General features: G+C 33.5%; 1 protein-coding gene across 4 annotated transcripts; it reads right to left on the reverse strand.

The window, feature by feature from the left end:
* Positions 1-899: 899 nt before the first annotated feature.
* On the reverse strand, positions 900-18,789 carry LOC141659372 (uncharacterized). 4 transcript variants are annotated; one of them, XM_074466210.1, is made up of 19 exons: positions 18,392-18,789; positions 17,664-17,722; positions 16,944-17,025; positions 16,733-16,800; positions 16,179-16,251; positions 15,018-15,099; positions 14,594-14,658; positions 10,214-11,332; positions 9,996-10,058; positions 9,872-9,918; positions 9,041-9,086; positions 8,833-8,912; positions 7,871-7,984; positions 6,609-6,690; positions 5,931-6,056; positions 5,390-5,470; positions 3,858-3,983; positions 3,701-3,752; positions 900-1,141 (listed from the first exon to the last, which is right to left on the reverse strand). In XM_074466210.1, the coding sequence occupies exons 1-19, from the start codon at positions 18,680-18,682 to the stop codon at positions 1,071-1,073; spliced, it is 2,727 nt and encodes a 908-aa protein (XP_074322311.1). In that variant the 5' UTR covers positions 18,683-18,789; the 3' UTR covers positions 900-1,070. The 4 variants fall into 4 exon arrangements, with proteins under 4 accessions (XP_074322311.1, XP_074322314.1, XP_074322312.1 ...); XM_074466213.1 differs by lacking the exon at positions 900-1,141 and adding an exon at positions 3,257-3,430; XM_074466211.1 differs by lacking the exon at positions 900-1,141 and adding an exon at positions 3,257-3,515.
* Positions 18,790-22,128: the final 3,339 nt, after the last annotated feature.

The raw sequence follows: 22,128 nt of genomic DNA on the forward strand, positions 1-22,128 counted from the left end.
TAGAATGAAATTTTTTAAATTGGTTTGATTAAAGTGAATGTAACTTCAAAATTCATTTCACTTATCATTTTCTCACCCAATTAAAATGAAACATGTGATATTTGGGAAAAAAATTCGAAATAAATTTAGGAGCTATTTTATTTTTGAGATACCTATATAGTTCACGAGCCATTTATGATTTGAAAAATGAGAGCGTATGTAATTGCAGCATTGAATTAGCATCAATTCACTGTCTCCTTGAGCCTTTGTCAAGTATTTACATCTTACACTTGAGTACATTATCTTTTTTCTAAAGCAAACATGTCTAAAGTTTCTACCTATATAAATAGACACACAAGTAGCCACATTTGAGTGTTGAAAGCTTGAGTGAATTTGATGGGAAGTTTTCAAGCCAAACAAAGAAGAACTAATATTACTAAATCTCCGAAAAACAGAGAGATTGCAGCTCTGAGGACAAAGGTGAAGCTGCAGAAAGAGGAACTGAAGGAGATAATGAACATGAGAGAATTTGAGTGTCAAACATATGAGCAAGAGAAGATGATTTTCGTGTTAAAGGAAGCTGAGTGGAAGATAGAAAGGAAGCGATTAAGGGACCAAGTAAACGAGTTTTCGAGGCAGTTGGAGGAGAAAGAAAGGAAAATAGAAGGATTGATGATAGATGAGGAGTTGCAGGGAGATATATATGAGAATGACAGGATCAGACTCTTGGGAAATAGTTACTTAATGGAATGCATGAGAGAGGAGAGATCTCGACGAGACGAGGCAGTGGATAAGTGGAAAAGACTGTATTTAGCAATCAGGACTGAGCTAGATCATGTCATTAAGATGACACATCAAGGTACAATATTAAACAATTTTTCAGACTTCACATTTCTTAGCTTGGTATTGTTTGATTTTAATTTTGTTTTGTTCTGCAGAGGAAGAAATGAACTGGAGGCTAGGCGAAGCGAATTTGATAAGTGAGCTGTACAGAGAGCTAGAGGCCAAAGAAGATACCATTGAAGTGTTGAGGGAGCAGTTAGCTTCAAAGGAACAAGAAAAAACAAGGATGGAGAGAGAGGCAGACATACTTAAGCAGAGCTTGCGGATAATGAGTCACAGAAAGGGCAAAAACAACGCGAAGTATCCGAAGAACAAGTCCCTGGCAAAACAGAAATGAGATTCAACTTAAATGCCAAACAGACAATGCTATCTATTGTAAAAGAATGCATGTATTTGTGATGTATCATGTGTAAAAGTCTAGCTGCAGCCTGCAGCATAAGCTTATTAGTCTAGCTGCAGCCTGCAGCATAAGCTTATTACTGATATTCTTTGTTTGTTTTTGTCAAGTTCTTTATCGTATATGTTAGAGAATGGCCCTTTACAGGATCTTATATTATATAAGATCCGGGAAATAAGATCCTGCAAAGGATCATTCTCTAACGGTACAGTATTTGTATGATTTATCAGAAAAGGTGTCTTAGAATGTTCAGCATAAGAGTTCATCCAATTAAGTTGCCTAATAAAGGAGAGGTGACGTTTGCAATAACTGTCATAAATATACAGACAAAAATGTTTGAAACTTATTTAGTTTCTTGCAGAGAACCAGAAGAATATTCAAGCATGATGCTGGAAAAACAGGAAGAAGAAGACAAACATAAAAGGATGTTCACCTTTTTAACAACAATTTCAAATTACCTGAGTTGGGTGCATTTCAAATAACAGTTTCATGCATCTCTAAAGCATTTTTTATTTTTAACTTCAGTTAAATTTTTTGTAAACGCAAGAACTGTTACTTTATACTGTTAATAGTTATCTTTACTAGATAACTAGGCAAATTTTTACGTAACACCACTTAAATCTTAGATCATTTTATACCGTTGATATAATACTGCAATATGTGGTGCATGACAATACAAATGGTCTCGGACATATGATTTAAGTGGTCTACACCGAATACAACTCGAAATAACTAATAGGCGGGCACTCAGAGGGTACCAAAAAACTGTATCACTCCATACACATGTACTGTGACAATCTTGTACACTACCCATGTATGATGGCTGTTTTGGTTTTTTCCCCAAAAAATTTGTATCATTACCAACACAATCTGAATCTGTATTAGATGGCAGTGTCCTAAATGCATCCTGAGTTGATTGAATATAGGATGAGACAGGAATATCTTTGGCCCTGATACTGATAGGATCCAATGCTTTCTGTTCTGGTGATAAAATTTCCTACTCCCCAAAAAGGACAGTACTACCAGAAATGCCAACAAAATAGCACACTGCTGAAACCCATGGTTTTGTTCTCTAAATAATCTCTGTCTCTATTACTCCACCGACAACTTCACAATGATTCAAGATGCCTAAGATGTGTATTAAATTCCGAGTTCGTTGGACTAGTTAAGTGTCATTTTCCGTTTTAAAATTCATAGACTTTCTAAAAAATATACTTCCAAGTTCCAATTTACATGTCATATTTGACTTTTTTATGGTTAAATTGACTCAACTTTGATTGTAAATTAAACGTCAAACTTTCATTATTTCGAAAAACTAAAGAATGCATATTAAAGTAGATTACATGGTGATATAATTTTTATAATTTTTTTCGATTATATACTATATGAAATTTTCGATTAAATTTGAGTTAATTTGACCACAAAAAGTCAAATAAGATATATAAATTGGGACAGAAGGAGTATTATAGTTTCTTCCAGAACTATGTGTTAATTTCATTTATTGCGAGTTTGTTTTGCTTTAGGCTAACATTGATTGTTTTAGGTGGTTAGTTTGTATAGTTACATTTTTATTTCAAAACCCAGCACTCCGGAGTTTTGATTTTTCTATAATTTTTTCTCCGATATCAATGATTCAAAAATGAAATTTACGTTGAATCCGATATTTTATGCCAACACATTTGTGAAAAGATATGTTCATCACTGTCTCTGAAACACTCTTATTTAGCACAACACAATTTTTTTCTGTGACACAGAATGTCCTTGCAATACAAAGGCCGTCATAGGCCTTCGTTGGACTTCAAGCCGGTTAACGGGAATGGTAACAAAGTTCTAATACATTTTCGTATTGAAATTTCAATATCATTTTTCTTAACTGGATTGAAATCTCATGATCCAAACAGACACTTGTGTTCTAGTCTTCAACAGCTTGAAGTCAAATTGTATTGACTTGATTAGGCGTTAATATTATCTTTTGCTTGTTTTTTTTGTAACTCTGCATAAAGGATTTATGGTTTATTTTATCCTGATCTCGTTAATCTTGGTCATAATTTCCGTCTTTATGTGCTGACTCGGTTACCACTAGGCGTAACAAAAATCTTATAGATTGCTAGACTGGAAATTACTTGCATGGGTTTTAAATCATTTAGTCTCTTGATCATGCATACACAACGGATAAAATCGACCCAGTGCAACAAGTTCAAGTTCAACCATCTGCAACAAGGATCATTGGACTCAAGTGTGTAATCACAGAAGAGATGAACAAGGAAAGCATTTTACAGAGTGAAAGAGACATCGGCTGCAAAAGGGAACCTTAAAAAAGGTCAACTTCTTTGCCACTGAAGTCACATGAATGTTTACTTGTGTAATTATGTACATGTTTATTTTTACAGTAATTTACAAACAATACAAGCTGGGATATGACTATTCAGGGAAACGGATAAATTTAGCCAGATAAGCAGCATTAGCTAATAGATACCTTACCTTCTTCTCTTGGTTTTGATCTAGCAACAGTCTGGTAATTTGATCTCACATGCTGTTTTTGTTGGGAAAAAAAGGAGAAACGAACAGACACTTGGTTAGTTATTTAAATGTGTTACTGAACAGGCATTGAAGCACAGTAGTGATATAAACTTGTTACCTCCAGCAGAGTAATGTAATAAAAATCTTCCATATGCTGCATTACTGCAGTCCCATCTCTGATTGACCGGAAAATATTTATTTCTGTGCTCAAAATTTTATCAAGAAGCTCCTTTTCACCTTTAATCTGCAATATAAAGTGGGTCAATATTGTACATTTGTTAGGAAATAAAAGTAGCAGTCCCTGTTATATAATTAGCAAAAGAGTCTCTGCTATATAAAATTAGCAGGATAAAGGATCCCTACTCTATAAATTAGCAAGATAAAGTCCATGCAAAATGATACAGTTAATAACTTCAGAATTTGTCAGCAGAAAGATCAAAAGTGTACAGCATTTGTCACCAGCCACCAACTCAAAAACTGTCCATATAACCGATAATCCATTAAACAATCCAGATCTTAGCCAAGATCACTCTTAATCTGCTGAGTTCTTGTTAGCATGCACATCATTTATCTACTATACTTCTCTAGACATATGCAAGTTCAAATAATGTAAAAAAGTTGAAGTCACAAGTTTTAGATAAAGTAAGAGTTTACAAATAAAGATTTTGAAATAGAGAATCTACTACAATTTACAATATGTTGTAAAATCCACATTAATAAAGGCATTTGCTTCTATAAAAGTTGAGGGTCCCGGACATTTATGCACCCCTGATATTTCACATATTTGTTTAATATGTACAGTGATAGCTAAAACCAAACTCTAAACCTCTTCTAACACTACGACCGCCTTTGTTACCATTTAGCACTCCCTGAATGTTTCTATTTTCAATCTGAAATAAAGGTAAACAAGGCATTTTTCCGTTTTCATCATTTATTTCAGGTTAATAAGTCATTGTGGGCCATAAGGATCGTTCCAGGTCAATTTGGGTCGTGCTCCTCGAGTCAAACAGGTCAATTCAGGTTCGGATTGACAAACTTTTTAAACTCTTTTTGGTAATCAGACACAAACCCATTCCATGTTCCGCAATCACCACCCCTTACTATTGGTAGCAGTAGCGGATACCGGATTTGAGGAATAGTGTGTCACATTATAATGTAATGCATGAGATTGTCCTTGGTTCAAGAGTATATAATCTGATCATTCACTTGCTTTAAAAAATTTACGACAAACCTCTTTGAGTAAAAAAATTTCCAACATTTCCCATATTTGATCTTTTTCATTCCACATGACACAGTTATTAGTGTTGTTTAACACACTTATGCAACAATGTAAGCAGATTATATAATCTATAATTTTGAATTGAAATTTGGAATGAAAATGATTAGATGAAGAATGGAGATGAAGGCTGTTTTTGTTAATGACTTAATGAGATGGAGGCTGATTTGTATATGTAAGAAGAATTTTTTTTTAATGGTGTGTCACATATAGATCCGCCACTTATTGGTAGGACTGCACAACACAATAGTATAACGTTAAGAATGTGTTCTCACCAATCACAGTAACTAAAGTCAAATTAGCATACAGAATCAGCAAGCTGGTATATTGACAAAGGTGACGTACTAGAGAGAAACTAAAATTAGAAGACATACAAATTCATTAACAAGGGCATCAGGCGTTGACTCGCCAATAACATCAGCTTCGTAACCATCACCCAGAGGCTCCAAATTCTCCTGCAATACAGTGTTTGTTGATTACGAAAAAATTCTTTGGCCGACTAACTTGGCTGGTTTTGTTACATAGACAAAATCTAAATTTACTTTGGCAGACTTGGAGATTTAATTACTTTCTCTATGGACAAGAACCTAAGTTCCAGCAAGCTAGCCTGATGTATTGATATTATGAAAAAAGAGGATGAAAGATTAAAGATTTTGCACAGTATTGATTTTATGAAAAACAGGATGAAAGATTAAAGATTTTGCACATTTGTTTCTGCTACAAGAAAACCTAGTTCTACTTGATTACTGCGTTATTTCTATGTAGCAAGCTAATTACTACTGCAGATTTCCTCATCAATGATTTTAGTATGCAGACTGCAGTTAACTTCTTAGTAAAGGATATAATGGTTGCTTGTAGTAGATTTACAAATGAGATAACGAATAATTAAAGACCATTTTAAAAAGAACAACCTACCAATGCATTTTTCATATATCCAGCTGCAAGATATATAGGTTGAGCGACATGGCAATAACCCATTAAACGTGGGATTGTAGGTATGATATCTCTACGGTTTATAACTCTCCAGCTGTCTTTGACTTTCTGCGATAGAAGCAAAGGTCTTTAAAATTTTTAAAGAAGTTTCAAAAAATGTTCTAAGTAGACTTTAATCATGTAAGTACAAGTAGATCAGATAATCATAGTTCAAAGAAGTTTCAAGAAATGTTTTAAGTAGACTTTTTGCCCTTTTTATATAATTTAGTATGTCATCTCATTTTCTATATTTCTAACACAGAGTTTGCAGTTCTTAGATAAATATATACATTGGCTAGATGTGTTCCGTCTCTATACAGGAAGCTGCAGTAAGGACAAAAGGGGTACATAATACTGACAGAGTAGAAACTCACTGCTCATCTGTGCATGTCCAAGTATGCAAGATAAAATTGTATTTATTAGGGTGACTGAATTTGGAAGATTAAGAAGATTGTTGGAACACTAATTTGGCATCATTGGGGCACAATTGATATACTTGGCATATATATTGCAAAAAACCCAGAAAAATGTTCTTCTGTACTGTCTTTCAAGTAAATGCATCTCGTACTCGTTGAATTTTAAACAAAATTGAACTCACTAATAAATGTAAATATTGGTTACCTGGTTGTAAACGTCTGCAAAATTTCTGTTTCCAACTCTTGGTGATCCAAAATTATACATAGTCACAGAAATATTTCCACGCCTAAACCCAGTAGTAGGAGCATACAATAGTTAGCCAACATGTAGAAATAATTATAGCATCTGTAATGTAGCATCAGATAAGTGGCATACTGATACATTAATATCATGTTCATTTGAAAAGTTCAAAAATTATTCTCTATCAAACATCTATAACGTGTGCCAAGGGCTTGTGCAGTGCGTGTATATGTTTTTAGTTCTCATGTTGACCTGAAATCCATATTTTATTTATGATCTGTCATCTCTTTCATTCTTTCTTTTATTAGTTATATCTTACCTCACCCCCGGTTCTTATTTACATCGAGTACCTGTCTCTGACACTTGACACTTCATTTTGGGCCCAAATTATGCAATATTTCATTATATCATGGAATCTATTCATGTTGGAAACTTTAATCCCGATCTGATCAGTTCAGGTAATATAGGTATTTTCATTTCGAAAATTTACAAGAGTGAGTTTCATCGCTTCAATTCATCATTTTATAAATTTTCAACTACTAGAATTTCTTTGTTGTTCAAACCTAATAAATTCCAGGAGCATTATTAGTCATTATATTACTAGGTTTGTAAGAACAAAGTATTTAACAACACGTGTCAAGTAAGAAAAGGGAACCATCTCAACAACCAATTACATATAACGATGAATAATAAACAGAGAGGATTTGTTTTACCCAAAAGTAAGAAGTGATCAAATTATTTTTCAAAATGAACCAGTGCACAAACGCTACTGCCCCTCCACAACTTTATAGACAATCAAGTCATGTAGTGATATCAGAGAACATGAAGCATAAACTTAAGACTCTCTTAATAAAAACATATTTTCTTTTTTAATTAAAAAGAAAATTTTCCTTCTGTGCATGTAAGGTTTAATTTGCTCAGAGAACACACAATGATAAATGCTTCAATATAATTACGGTGCAATGAAGTGAATATAATAGCAGATCTTATATCAGCTAAATCATTTAATTAACCCATTAATCTATGTAGGCAACCAGTAGATAGGCAACCAGTAGAATAATTAACTTTACATATCTAATGGCCCATTATATCCCCAGGAGACCAAGAAATTAATGCATGAATATTCTACGGTTACACTATTAAACATTTAGTGAGTAAAGAAACAAGCTATGACAATATATAAGAAAAAAAATAATATCATAAAGAAAAAAATTACAAGCACTCACTTTGCTAATTGGCTGGACGATAACTCAAGAGCAAGTAGGGTAGCTAATGCACCACCTAAACTATGACCAGTCACATAAACATGCCATTTGGACATCTGCTCACCACCATCATTACTGTGAGAAAACATGATAAACTTTTAAAACCTGCAGGAGAAGTCTCTATGCAAATCATGAATAATTATGTAATAATTGATAATCACCTGGGTTCTCCAATTGTGTAAGGGAAACATAAATCCTTAAGTAAAAGTACTATTAGGACATTTATGATGGGCTCATTATTCTTGGATATTAATCATGTTGAGGAGTCTAAAACCAACCAGAAAAGTGGGGGCAATAATTTGGATGAAAAGCAGAAGGCATAAGCGCTGAGCTCTAATTGTAGAGGGGTTAAAAATATAATTCAAATTTTCTTGGGCTACTTAATCAAATTTAGTATTGCAGATACAAAGGGTAAACCTTATGCCGTTCAGGAACATGTTGAACTTTATTTTCATGTAGCACATATTCTGTGTTAGCATCCAATAACGCTAAATTAAAAATATTTAAAAGAGTAATTGTTTTGGACAACCTTAGAAATCTTCTCTTGTAGCATGTGCTTGTTGTGTTAATTTGCAGTCTTTCATCCGGAAAATTGAGACTAAAGATAAAAATGATTTTCCTGTTTTAGTCTCAGGAAAAAAATCCAGATCTCTATAAAGGGACACACTTGGAAGCAATTTATTCAACCAAATACAAGCTAAAATTAACATATTAAAATTAATGACTCAATCGACTTTGACTACAGACAATATTCGTATATTCTCCAAAAAGGTTTCAGCATATCTTGAAATTCAACAAAGGTGATGGTTAAGGTGATTGTGATAACATGTGAAGAATTTTTACGAAACAGCTGCACACTCTAAATTCAACAGATTTGAATCACTTATATTGTTACTTGCAATATATGCATAATCATAACATACATGTAGCCCGTTGCCAATTTGATAAGCGACAAGATTCTGGTCCTGACTGAATCATATGCACTCAAAAATCCACTGTGAACCTGTAAAAGCATATAAATGGTTCTTAAATCTTGAAAACCATGAAAAGTACGTGAATGTTTTACAGCTCGTTGTATCCTTCCCTAAAGGCCTTATGAATTTTAGAAACCTTAACAAAATCAACTCATACTTGAACTTCTTTTTTAAAATCACCACCAATCCTTTCCGGATTAAGCCTGTCAATAAAATAGTCACAGATTAGGAAGGAGCTTTGCACTGACCATATTTTTCATGCAGTCTAGACTAAGAATAGTCCCAATGTAAATTTAGTACTTCAAATATGCCTAAAGTAGTATAGCAAATAGACAGACTCTTTATCCATTTCCAAATGTACATGTATGACAGAGAAGCTAGAAATACTGAGAAATTTAAACCTGTAGAAATATTACCCATTCATCTGTAATCTTTATTTATCGAAAGAAAACTATTTCTAGATCGGGAACTTTGGTAGTAGCTCGTTTCAATAGATCATATTATCCATTATCATATTTGTTATAATTTCCTGATGCCAAGTCAAAGTGAAAGTGACACACATTAACATATGCAACAAATGTAGAACTTAGTAGGGTGACAGTAAATATTGTCCATCTCAAGTGTACAATGAGTTGCCGCGGAGCTAAATAGAAGTGAATTGGTGGGGAAGAGGAAGATTTGAATAGAATATACATATAGGAATATAGATTTTTCAAAGAGAGTCAGATGACATATGTGGATTAATTATGCAGTGAGAGACTTGAGGATTGTTGTTCAACGGTTATCATGTAGAGCAGTACAATTTCATCATCGAAAGGCGGAAATTGATTTGGCAACTAACTTGCGTGGACCACTGGAGAATCATGTAATAAAGAGACTCAAAGAAATATTTGCAGGGGACCACAACAAATGATTAATATGGAAAGAACTTAAATATGAAACATTTTTTCCAGCCACCAAGACATTTTGAAAGGAAGTCTACTTTTACCCTGTAGGAACTAGCATTAAATCTGTCCGCAAGTCCTTCCACCTTACCTGTTTAAATTAGCAATTTAGCAAATTTAAAATGATGATTGTATATTTCCTAGCTTGTAAGCATAGAAATGACCTACTTGTTCTGTTCCTCTGAAAGCAATTACTAATCGTTTTCGACTATAGTCACGCCAAACTGCAACCTGTAATGGCCACGAGACAATATCACAAATATAAGGTATTATTAGAAAATGTTCTGTGTCTTCACGTTCGCGGAAAGAAATTCTAAAAGGTAATCACCTAGTCAGGAAATGATATCAGAAAATATTCCTACAGTATGCAATACAAATATACTCACCTGAGTATCTGTGGTCTCGTTATCTAAGAAACATATTTTTTCAAACTCAGATTTAACAAAACTGGAATGACCCAATGAGGTTGATAGCAATGCCCATGCCTCCATAGCACTCTCTGCAGTTGAAAATAGTTCTTTCATTTCCGCAGCTTTTTCCTCATCCAGTATTGGCGCATCTAGAGGACCTGAGAGATTTCCTCCCTTGGAATACTCAGAATCATCATCTAATTTGACAGAATCATCGTTTTCTGTATTAACTTTTGCTGAAAGTTGTGCTTCGCTCTCTATTTCAGATGCCGTGGCATTAAGAACCATCAGCCCCCCTAAAATGGAGTCAGTTTGGGATAATACATCTTGTGTCATCTTCTTAATATCTCTTAATGAGGACTGAACATCACTCATAGATAGGTGGCCAATTGTAGCATTACTCTCAGAAACATCCTGACCTTGTGCAGTTGCAAGACCAGATTCTATGTAAGCTGTTTCTGCAATTTTTTGGGACTGTAGGCCTATACGATCTAACAGTTCAAACCTGTCCCACTTCATATTTTCAGGAATAGGAATACCAAGTTTCTGAATGACGTTTTCATTCACAATGTCTAGAAGTTCAAACTTATCCCACTTCATGTTCTCGGGGATTGGAAGTCCAAGTTTCTGAACAACATTTTCATTAACAACGTCAGACAAATTCTTCCAAAAATCTCTATCTGACTGTGAGGAAGCCTCATTATCTAGCGAAACTATTGAAGCGGGTTGCCCATTATCAATATTAATATCGTCAGAATAAGACTTTGGTAGACTACTATCTTCCTTAGAGCTTGTGCCATCTGCTGGTAATTCTGATTTACTACTCTCAGATTGTGGACGTATGCTGTGGTCAATCATAGAATTTCCAGACGTTTCACTGCTTTCTTTTTTAAGTTTGTCCAAGTCATCTGGTAAGTTAATAGACTTTAACTGACCAAATACATTCTGCACGAATTGACGTGCTTGTACAGTATCTGAGCCAACAGCATTTCTCAATGCAGAGTCAAAACCACCTTTTCGGAGAAATTCTGTGACAAGGGGAATATTCCACCAATTCTCTTCTTCTGTTGCATCTTCAAAACTCCTATACTTTACCTATAACACGGATAGGAAAAAGAAAACATGCATATTAAGAAAAATGTAATTATTATATAAGAAATCTGTGAAAGCTTTTAACTGAACAATCTTGCAACAATGAAACACATACGGAAGTACAATTTAACGGAAAAACTATGAAGCCTGTTTATGGGAACTGGAAAACTATGTCAAATGGTATCTAAATTGAATGATATCATAATGTATACTAGTTTGTCAGGATTATGTATTTTTATGGCTTTTATGTAAAAAAAAGTGGGGAATTTTTGTTACTGCTTTAAATCATTATAACCTTAGTTACCCAGACTCTTTTTGCTTCGAGTACCCTTGTCGGAAACTCGACACCCGAACATGGGTATGGACACTTGGACACTTATTTTAGGCCAAAAACATGTAAATTTTTCAGAATATTGCCGAGTCCGACACTTGGATACGAACCTGTGTCCGACACCCTTACCCGAGTTAGAAACTGTAAATGGTAAAAGTTCATAATTAGTGTACCTAAACTTTGAGTTTCGACCCAGTAAAAAGGTATGAAAATATAAATTATTAATTAAAAACGAATGAAAACATATTTTTAAGTTGTGTTTTATTGTTAAAAACGTAACATCAAGTGTTGTTTACGGGTCTCAAAACGTGAAAGTTATGTAATAAATTAAAGAAAAAAAAAACAAAAAACGGCAACCGAAGTTGCGTCTTCAATATATACAAAAACGTGACTTTAACCTTGTTTTGGAGTGACATTGAGGGCCATTTGCCTCAAAAATAGTGACATTTGGGGCCTTATTTCTAAAGAATGTTTGTAAGAAGAACAATTACTGTGGTGTGTAATTAGTACTTAAGGATCCTAAAGTTAGATAAATATCTAAAATAAAATGAGTTTTCAATACAAAATTAAGGCTATTTTTGTAAATACATGGGGTTTGTATCCATTATTACAAAAATATCAAACTTTTATATGCAAAATCCTAATAACTTTAGGAACCTTTTTCTCGTGTAATTATATGTATACATATATTTTATGAAAACGATTTTAATTTTGGGCGCTTCCTTATGCTCCTACTCCGCTGCGAACCCTAATCCTGGGAATTGGATCTCATATCGCCCTCTTTAATTAAATCATGTAATTGATTGATTATTATTGACCTTCAAATCTCTAGATTGATTCTGCTAGCAAACTGGTCAGAGGGAAGGGTTTAACAGATCTAATGAGCGAAGATTTTCACAGTATATATAAGTCCCATGTGAAGAAAACCATGGCCAAGATATTATCTCACTCACGGCATAGGTGAGTATATATAAGTCCCATGTGAAGAAAACCATGGCCAAGATATTATCTCACTCACGGCATAGGTGAGTCCCATGTGAAGAAAACCATGGGTTAAGGCCTTATCTCGCTTACTTTTACGTATTTTTATGTATTATTGTATATCACCTTGTACTTAAAACACACATATATGTGCACACAATCCGAGGGTCTTTTGTGAAAATAGCCTCACGTACAGTATACCCTCTTTATGCGGTATACATGTTGATTGATTGGTTGATATATTTTATGAAAAAACAAATTAATTAACACTTTTATATTAATTAATATTATAAGAAGATTTAGAAATTTAATAAAAAAAATTAAAATTTAGCCTAAAAGATATTTAAACAGACGATCAGGAAAATGTGTTTCCGTTACTGCCAAAAAAGGGTATAAATTATTTAATCACTTCACAACATGTTGGTACATTATTATAGCCGCCACTTTCTTGGAAAATAACGAATACTTCATATAAAAAAATCAGCCGGCAAGATAAATCAAATGACCCAATTTTTTGAGAAATTGTAGAGTCTTTAGTCTTTGCCCGGCATAGTTACACACTCTCTTCTTGAACTACGATAATTTTGTTTATTAAAGGAAATACTGCAAACAAAAAATAACCAAAATAAAGAAATCTATGGACTGTTCTGAGATAAATGTGTTTAGAGAAAGAAGGTACTTGATCATTTACACTACAAGCTTCAACAGACACCTCAGTAGAAGACACTTCCAAAAACTGTCAGGTACTTTCCGATCATAAATTTTCAGAATCCCGGCCGAACTTGCACCAAACACCTCATGCATTATACATAACTTATGACCATCTGACAATGACAGAGTATTTGCTACTAATGTTCTAAAATTCTTTCGCCCGTATATATTTACCAAGCATTGGACACCGGGCGACCAACACAGAAAATTAAAAGTGTATGTAAAAAAATGGTACCTTAATTTTTTTTTGAGGCACTTAAGGGAGAAAAAGTGTTGAGTAACCTAAATGTAAGAGGATTACAGTCACAAGTTCGGCTGTACTCTAAATAAAAAAGCTGATAAAGACTAAAAATTCAGAAATTTGGCTAAAGGCTTTACTTAATATTATGGAATAGTATCATGAAACTTTTGCTTCAGTGGCTAAAAAATATTTAAGTTGAGTTTCATTATTTCTTCCGGTCAACTACTATTTTGGTCTTTATATCTTAGATATTTAGATGTGAAAAATGCTTTTATTATTACATGTCAAGGTAAAGATGTGTTTAACACGGAGAACAATGTGTAAGTTCCAAAAGTCCTTAATGATGGTGGAGGCTGGTGTAATTAGGGATTTGGGGGTTTCAGAACATTCTAAAAAGAGAATTTTCAGTTTAACGCAATATAAAATCCTCAAAAATTATATTCTCTCTATAATTGAAGGTACAAGTGCTATATGTATGAAGTCAAAATTACTATACTAGTCCATATCAATCCCTAAAAGAAATTATTTCCTGAACTTTTAGAAACATATACAAATTGTCAAATTCTAATTAATTGGACTGGGCTTCTAATTGTATCCTGTATTCTTCCCATAACTATTTTTTAGGCTTTCTGATCACTTACCCTGCATTACTAAAGCAATGACCTAGGGCTTGGTTTGAATGTTTTAATAAAGACATTAAACTTTATGGATAAGTGCAAGTCCATGTGGATCGTACTATGTTCATCAGACACGTAAAAGAAATAAAAATGTTGTTTTAATAGCATGAGTTAATGAAATTATCTTAACAAACAATTGTATAGATTAGGAGGAAGCTTGATGCGGACTTAGATGTTAAGGTATTGGGAAAATTCACTAAATGAAACATACACGGTTAACAAATATACATTAATCGGAAGCGCTACGAGCCTGCAAAAAAAGAGATGAAAAGAATTCTGCTTCTCAGAAATTCAAAATCGCGCAATAACTCTTGAAAGCGTACCTCCAGTTGAATTTGGCCACCACCTCCCATTCCTTCCAAATCAACCATCACCTCATGCACATTCCCTGGCAAAAAAAATATTGTGAAACAATATTGCAAAAGTTGAACCAAAGTTGTGTATCCTAATTAAAACATTATGAATTTTTTATTTATATAGATATTATCCATTTCTGGACACTGTAACTTCAACAATTGAGGAAAACAAGGAGATCTTATTTGATCACTTGTAACTAGGGGAAACTCTAAGATGGGCATCATCCGAATTGAAAGACTCTACAATATGGTAAATAAAGTAAAACCCTTAACCATACTAGGGTAAGAATATATTTAAATGTTTATCAGTCTATGTTTTTATTTAATTTCTTAAAATCTATATGTATGAACGTTAAGTATATATACATGTGTGTGATATTCAGATTCTTACCATCACAAAAGCACTCCAAGCTAATTTCAGCATTCCCCATGCGCTTATGTGGGGTCACAAGATTTGCATCCCAAGCTGCAATCTAATATTTAGCAGTCACTCATAAAGAAAAAAGATTCAATGTTTTGAAGTATCAAGGTAACCTGTAACTATAAAAATGATATGATTGTCACTTAAACCTATATGCATAAAGTATTTCTTAGAGAGAGTAATATAAAAGAACCTATCTATCCTCTTACGGCTATCTAAAGGCCCATTTAGCAGAGGAATTACATGATGTTCAACATTTTCTTTGATACAAATTTTAGTACACAAGTTTAATAGTGACTAAAAGGCTCACCAAAGAAAAAAGAGTAAGCTACAGCAACCCGAAGATGAGGAAAAATACCAAATATGGCACGAGGCAGAAAAACCCTAACAAATAATACAATAATCCACTGGAATTAAGAAAATAGTGTCTTCAAAAGATTTGGAGCATGTTTGGTACATCTTATCTCCATTCCCCACCCTAAATAAAAAGATAAAATTGCTTTTGGAAATTGAACATCCTTCCTTGAAATTTTCAGCCATCAAGTGTATGGATGTTAAAATGCAATCAATTTTAACGTTCTTCATGATTTCCTATAATAACATGACCACATATTGCAATTTGAGTTTTTCAGGTGCCCTGTTCTACCATTATTTAGTTTACTGTGGCTAAAATTAAATGCATTTTTGTAATGAACTTCATATGCAAATTCCGTATATGATGGTATGCACCATCTAAGAACGAAGATTATACTTAATCAGACAAAAGGCAACTGTACATATTAATGCAAGCATGCCTATATATAACCTTGTGTGGCACATATGATGGTCGAATCCTATAAATTTGTTAATATTATTCACTATTCTATGTTCTAACAAATTCTTTCCTTCTAGATCTACTCAGTTCCCCCATTCCAGACTTATAAAGAGCATAAACTATTAAGAATGTTTCACTGATGCTCTAAAATAACAATTAAGATACTATTCAAGGACAGAAAGGTATGATGCTCCCTGAAAAATTAAAATTCCGTTTCAACTATATAGATTGATAACTTGCATCAAAACTTAACGAAGTATTAGCACCTTGGTTCAAAGATAATAATGCAGACAATTTAAAAATAAACGTGTTATTACCTGAAGATTCTTCTTGTTTGGGGGTATCTTGAAGTTTAGAGTAAGTTCTTCATTCCACGTGGGTTCCCTTGTCCTAACACAATTTAGTTTTCCATACAAAATAAATCTACTTTCGAATGCAAAAGACTTGCTGATGATATTTTAGGATATAGAAAAAAATTAGAAGTAAACTGCCATGGAATTTCATATATTGTTACTACATTCAGCTGCATTGTTCTTAATTAGAAGTAAACAAGAGATCTAGAATGAAGCAAGATTATAGAGAAACCATGACATCAGAGACGGACTTTTTCCAGCTGGGATATTCTTAAAATGTACCAGCTGCTATTAGTTACCGATCCAGAGTCCGGAGACTTTACCGATCCAGAGTCCGGAGACTTATATTATTTAACTTACTTTTTCAATGGATTGCTTGACCTTTTAGGGGGAGTAAGTATCTCAACTACCATTATAAAAGATCATAATCACGAACGCATCATCATTATCTGGATTAGACCATAAACGGTATAAAGTAATTGACAATGTAAATTTTGAAAGGAATCTCATAAACTAACCCCCATTTAACATTGCTCTTTACCACCTGACTTTCTAGTTGGATGACAACATATGGATCACTTGTTCCCTGGTAACAGATATAGAAAACGACAATTCACTGACAAAGACCGACTTAGCAAGTCATAAGACAGACTATATCGGAGGAACATATGCAACTTTATGTAACATATTCTTATGACATGAGATGGTAGCTTGAGAAAGATGATATACCCAAGGATCTAGAGCAGGAAATTTAGAGCCTTTCTTTAGCTTTATAAACAACTGACCATTATATATCTCACGGAGGAAAGTCCTGCAGATCAAAGAGAAACTCGAACCTTTTTATTTTATATATATATATATAAATATCACGACTTCAAATTAGAATAAAGAACATTTCCAAATGCAGATTTTTTTGACCTCATAACAACAAACAACTACTGTGTTTAATAATCAAATATATTGTAACCACATTTCATTAATGTTGTGCTATAATGTATCCTACTATCCTTATAATGTATCCTACTATCCTTTCTTCAGTTGTCTATTACCTATGGTACCTAGACTCTTAATTTTGCGTCAGGGTACCCGTGTCGACTGTCGAACATGGAAACTCGGGCTAAGACATTTATTTGGGAAAAAAAATGTAAATTTTCAAATTGTTGCCGAGTCGGACACTTGGATATGTATCCATGTTTGAGCTTCAAAGTAGTGATGTATAATTTGCATATGAACTTAAATAGGTTCGACTTCTAAAACTTAAAAACCGTTGATTTTTGTGGGACGGAGGAAGTAGTATTTAAGATATTAACAATGAGCCTATCAAGTGACTATGACTACAGTCCAAAGCTTGAGCAGCTTAGTCTGCTACCTTATCAACCTAAATGTAATACATCAAAAGTACTCGCTCCATGGTCAAAAAGTAAAAATTGACAGCAACAAAATACATACTCTGAGAGATAAAGTGTACGACAATCTGCTGCATCGATTTCGCGCTTAGCCACATTTTCCTGATCAAAGCAAATAAAAATAACAATACATTTCAGTACTTTAGTAAGATAATGAATAAGAAATTGTAGAACTAAACTGAGCATACATAATATTTCTAGGCAAATTTAATCCTGATCTTTGGTCATTTGTCTAGCTTCAGGAAGTCAAACAAATGGAGGAAAATAAAAAATTCAGGAATGTTTTCCAAAGAAGAAGAAAATTCTTCAAAAAATGTTACGAATTTCTGAAAAATGACTTCCGCTTTGATAAATAAAGAACATCTTTCCAAATTGAATATTTTTCCACAAATTTTCATAATTCTAAAATTTCCAGACATAAAAATATTTTCCAAAATCAAGTTATTTTCGGCTAACAAACGATTAGATCAACCACTAATTCGTCATTTGACAAATATAATTACACTTGCAAAGATAAACAAACATAATATAAAAAAGCATAATGCTATTAAGTACGTGCTCACCTAACATAAGGCGAGTCAAAGAATTTTTAATACGAATGCATAGGGTTATTTTTGTAATTATAAAATTTGATTAAAAAAATAGAACTCCGCCGATGTAACACGTACCTATGGAAATTCTTCTCAATAGAAAATAGAGAGAAACGGATACTCAATTATAAGTCATATAAATCCGATTATTCGAAAAGTTAGAGAGAAACGAAAGAATTACAGGTGGACTAATATAGGCTTCGAAAGCAAAACCAGCCAAAATAACAGCAAGATTGATGTCGAAAGGCGGGCGTTCGATCTCGTCCTCCTCCAAAACCGTCTCAATTTCGGAACTCCGTCTATAACAGCAACAAAACGAATGAAATTCACGGTCAAAATTCGATAAATTATCGAATTTTCTGTGAATTGTGGAGGCGTTTCTAAGAAGGCTGAGGTTTCGAAAATTGGGGAGCTTGGGAGAATGGAAAGAGTAACAGTGGAGGAGATGGTGGTGAGATTGGAGAGTTGCCATGGAGGATGATTAGATAAGAGAGGAGTGGCAGATTTGTAATTATTTTGAAATTGATAATGTGGAAACTACTCTAGAAGATACTATAATGTGTGAGTGGTGTTATTTGTAATTTGTGGTGTGGGTTTGAGAAGGCTTGGCGCCAAGCTGCTAACGGTCAGTCTCGGAGCTTATGTTAACCGAATAATGATTACCCAAAATTAATCCCAATTGCATCTCCAAAGAAAATAGTTATATGACCCCTTAAATTTAGAATATAAGAAATTTGACGTTAATTTTTTTTAAAAAATAATTATCTTATTTTTTAGTAATTCTATATTACCTCTTATCTCATTTTCATATTTAAAATATTCATTTTTCTCTATTTTAAATTCACTATTTCCTCTCTTTTTCTTTATAATTTTAATATTAATAAACATATATAAAGAATGTCTTGTTAATTTTTTTTTCATATAATGTCTTAAAATTAATTATTTATAATATTTATAAATAATGTACTAAGGGCCTCCCGGAGATACTCCAAAAGCTTATTAACATTCCTTGTAATAACAAGATGAGATAAGCCTTCATATATATATATATATCAAAAGTACGTTATAGGACCAACAAATATTAATATAAACAGTATGGAGAGTAAAATAGTAAGACTAAGAAATGATAAACATATTATATATAACTAAGTCATGGCAAAATATAAGAATTAACACAAAATATTAAAACATGATATGAACAAGAATAGGATTTGAAATTACTTGGAAACACTTTTGATTATATAACTGAAAACAATCTGCTAGTCTTTGTGTATAATTTGCGAAAATTTGAGAATAAACTTCGGAAATATGAATTGCTATCATTGGTACAAGATGTGTATATTATCTGCTCTCTAATTTCAAGTGTGTTTATTACTCTCTTCTTCTCCTTATTTATAAAAGGATGAGGAGTCTAAATTCTTGAAACAACATCATTCTTTTTCTTGTAGTGGAGTTCTGCTTTCCTGAGTGGGCAGCTTGACTTGAGTGGGAGGTCCTCTTTTTCTTAGTGGAGGGGCTGCTATCCTGAGTGGGAGGCTGCTTTCTTCACAGGATTTTGAGTACGATTCCTCTTCCACCGAAAGTTGTTTTGTTTAGAGAATAATGCTGAGTTGGTCTCAGTGGGAATCTTCTTTTGTGTCTTCTTTGTCCTCTTGTGAATAATGCTGAGTTAGTCTCAGTGAGAATCTTCTTTTGTGTCTTCTGCTTATTTTACGGATTTTTGAGGTAGAAATGCCGATATAATGAAAACTAGATACAAAATTTAAATGTTGTACACTATCCTTTTTTTAAGTACTTTTTACCTTTTTACCCCTAATAATTTGGAGTAAAAAAGTATCTATACAAACTGATTACAATAATGAAATAAAGGAAAACTAAACAATATGAAATGATGTAAATTTGCATAAAATTTATGGGGGTATTTTGGACTTTTTTCTTTTTTTTTTCTTTTTTCTTTTTTTTCTTTGTGTTTTCAATTAGTGGAAACTACAGGGGAAAATATCCCGTGACAGTCATCTTCGGTATCATCTCCTAAATGAACCGGACTACTGTCATTGTCGGAATCATAAATTGAATTTGCGAGTTGAAAGATTCTTTGTATTGGCTTTTGGTTTTTGCTTGGGCTAATAATGCTTGGGCATTTGATTTTTGGGCAAACAAAAGTGGTAACTTCTTTGTTGGTAATAAAATTTTGACTTGATAACCATTTTTGAATGATCTCTTTGAAAATCTTTTGGTCTTTTTTGAAATTGCTCCATCATTTGACTTTAAAGGATCGAACAATACAGGACTGTATTTGGTTGAAATAAATTTTAAACTCCCAAGAACAGACCCATGGAAGAAAGAAATTTGAACATAACATTAAAAGAGGAGGAAAACGTCTTTCGTATTCTGTGGGTTTGAAGTGTGTTTTGAACAGTTTTAGACATTCAGATGCATTTGGAGTAAGAATTTCTTCAATTGCTCCGAAGAAATCCCACCATTTAAGGAACCAAACAGGGAGTTCCTAAACTTGGATTTTGGTGTTGAAATAAAACAACCAGGGATGACAATTCTTCTGATTTTGGATAAAGAATGAATTGTGCCATGCTTGCTGGTAATCCCAGTAGGAATATGAGGAGCAGTGGTTTAATTGTCTTTTGAAGTTTAAAGGAAAAAATTTTGGACGGTGGAGTTCTTGGCCCCATTGACTTGGGTGGATGACCTTTTGTATTTAACATGTTGTGTATGAAGGCGTTGAGCGTTCTCTATCCTGAGCGTTGTAAAAATATTTGAACGTGACCGATTCAGTAGACAAGAGAATGGCTTGATAATAGTCATTATTTTTTGATAGATCACAGGGTTTGAACATCCATCCTTTAGGGAAAATATTTGAAATTTCTAGGGAGGCATCGTCATTTAAAAACATTTGATGGTTTGAAGGGCTAGAAATAAGTTATTGTCTTATTCATCTGCAATTACCTTATCGATACAGGATGTGATCGGTTTTCATGAAGAAGTACTCGCTTTGCTTTGTTGAGTGACCGGGAATTATCCGGGAAAGGCTGGGGGTTTTCCCCCACCTCTGCCTTTTCGAGGCATGACACTATCTGTTTTGTAGAAACTCACGGGTCAGGAAATCAGGGACACAATTCATATCTCCCTTAATGTGTTCAATATCAAAATAAAAAATGCTTAATAATGTTTGCCATCTGGCGAAAATTTGTTTTGATGCAATATTTTGGAGATTCTGCAAACTTAATAGGGACACTAAATAGGGATTTAACAATGACGATGCCTCCCTAGCAATTTCAAATGTTTTCCCTAAAGGATGGATGTTCAAACCCTGGGATCTATAAAAAATAATGACTATTATCAAGCCATTCTCTTGTCTACTGAATCGGTCACGTTCAAACATTTTTACAACGCCCAGGATAGAGAACACTCAACGCCTTCATACACAACATGTCAAATACAAAAGGTCATCCACCCAAGTCAACGGGGCCAAGAACTCCACCGTCCAAAATTTTTTCCTTCAAACTTCAAAATACAATTAAACACTACAAGAAAAAAGTCCATAGACATCGGTTTTTGGCCGATGTCTATGTTGTTTGGCAACCGATGTTGATGTCGGCGATGTCTATTCTAGACATCGGCCATAACCCGATGTCTTTACTGGCTTATACATCGTTTCTGGAAAAAAAGCTGATGTCCATGCATTATTTTTGTACAAAAAATGTTAGAAATAAATAATTTAATAAATAAATTACACTTATTACAACAGATTAAACATATAATGAGCTATGTTTTTTTCCACATAGACATCATATATTTTTTTAGGTGATGTAAAATCAGATATTAAACATCGATTTATTCAGTAAAAGGCGATGTCTATATTTGCACATAGGCATCAATTTTATCCCAAAAAAAGTGATGTTT

This window comes from Apium graveolens, chromosome 5, assembly GCF_009905375.1.
Source record: "Apium graveolens cultivar Ventura chromosome 5, ASM990537v1, whole genome shotgun sequence".
In the NCBI taxonomy this organism is placed as follows: Eukaryota; Viridiplantae; Streptophyta; class Magnoliopsida; order Apiales; family Apiaceae; genus Apium; species Apium graveolens.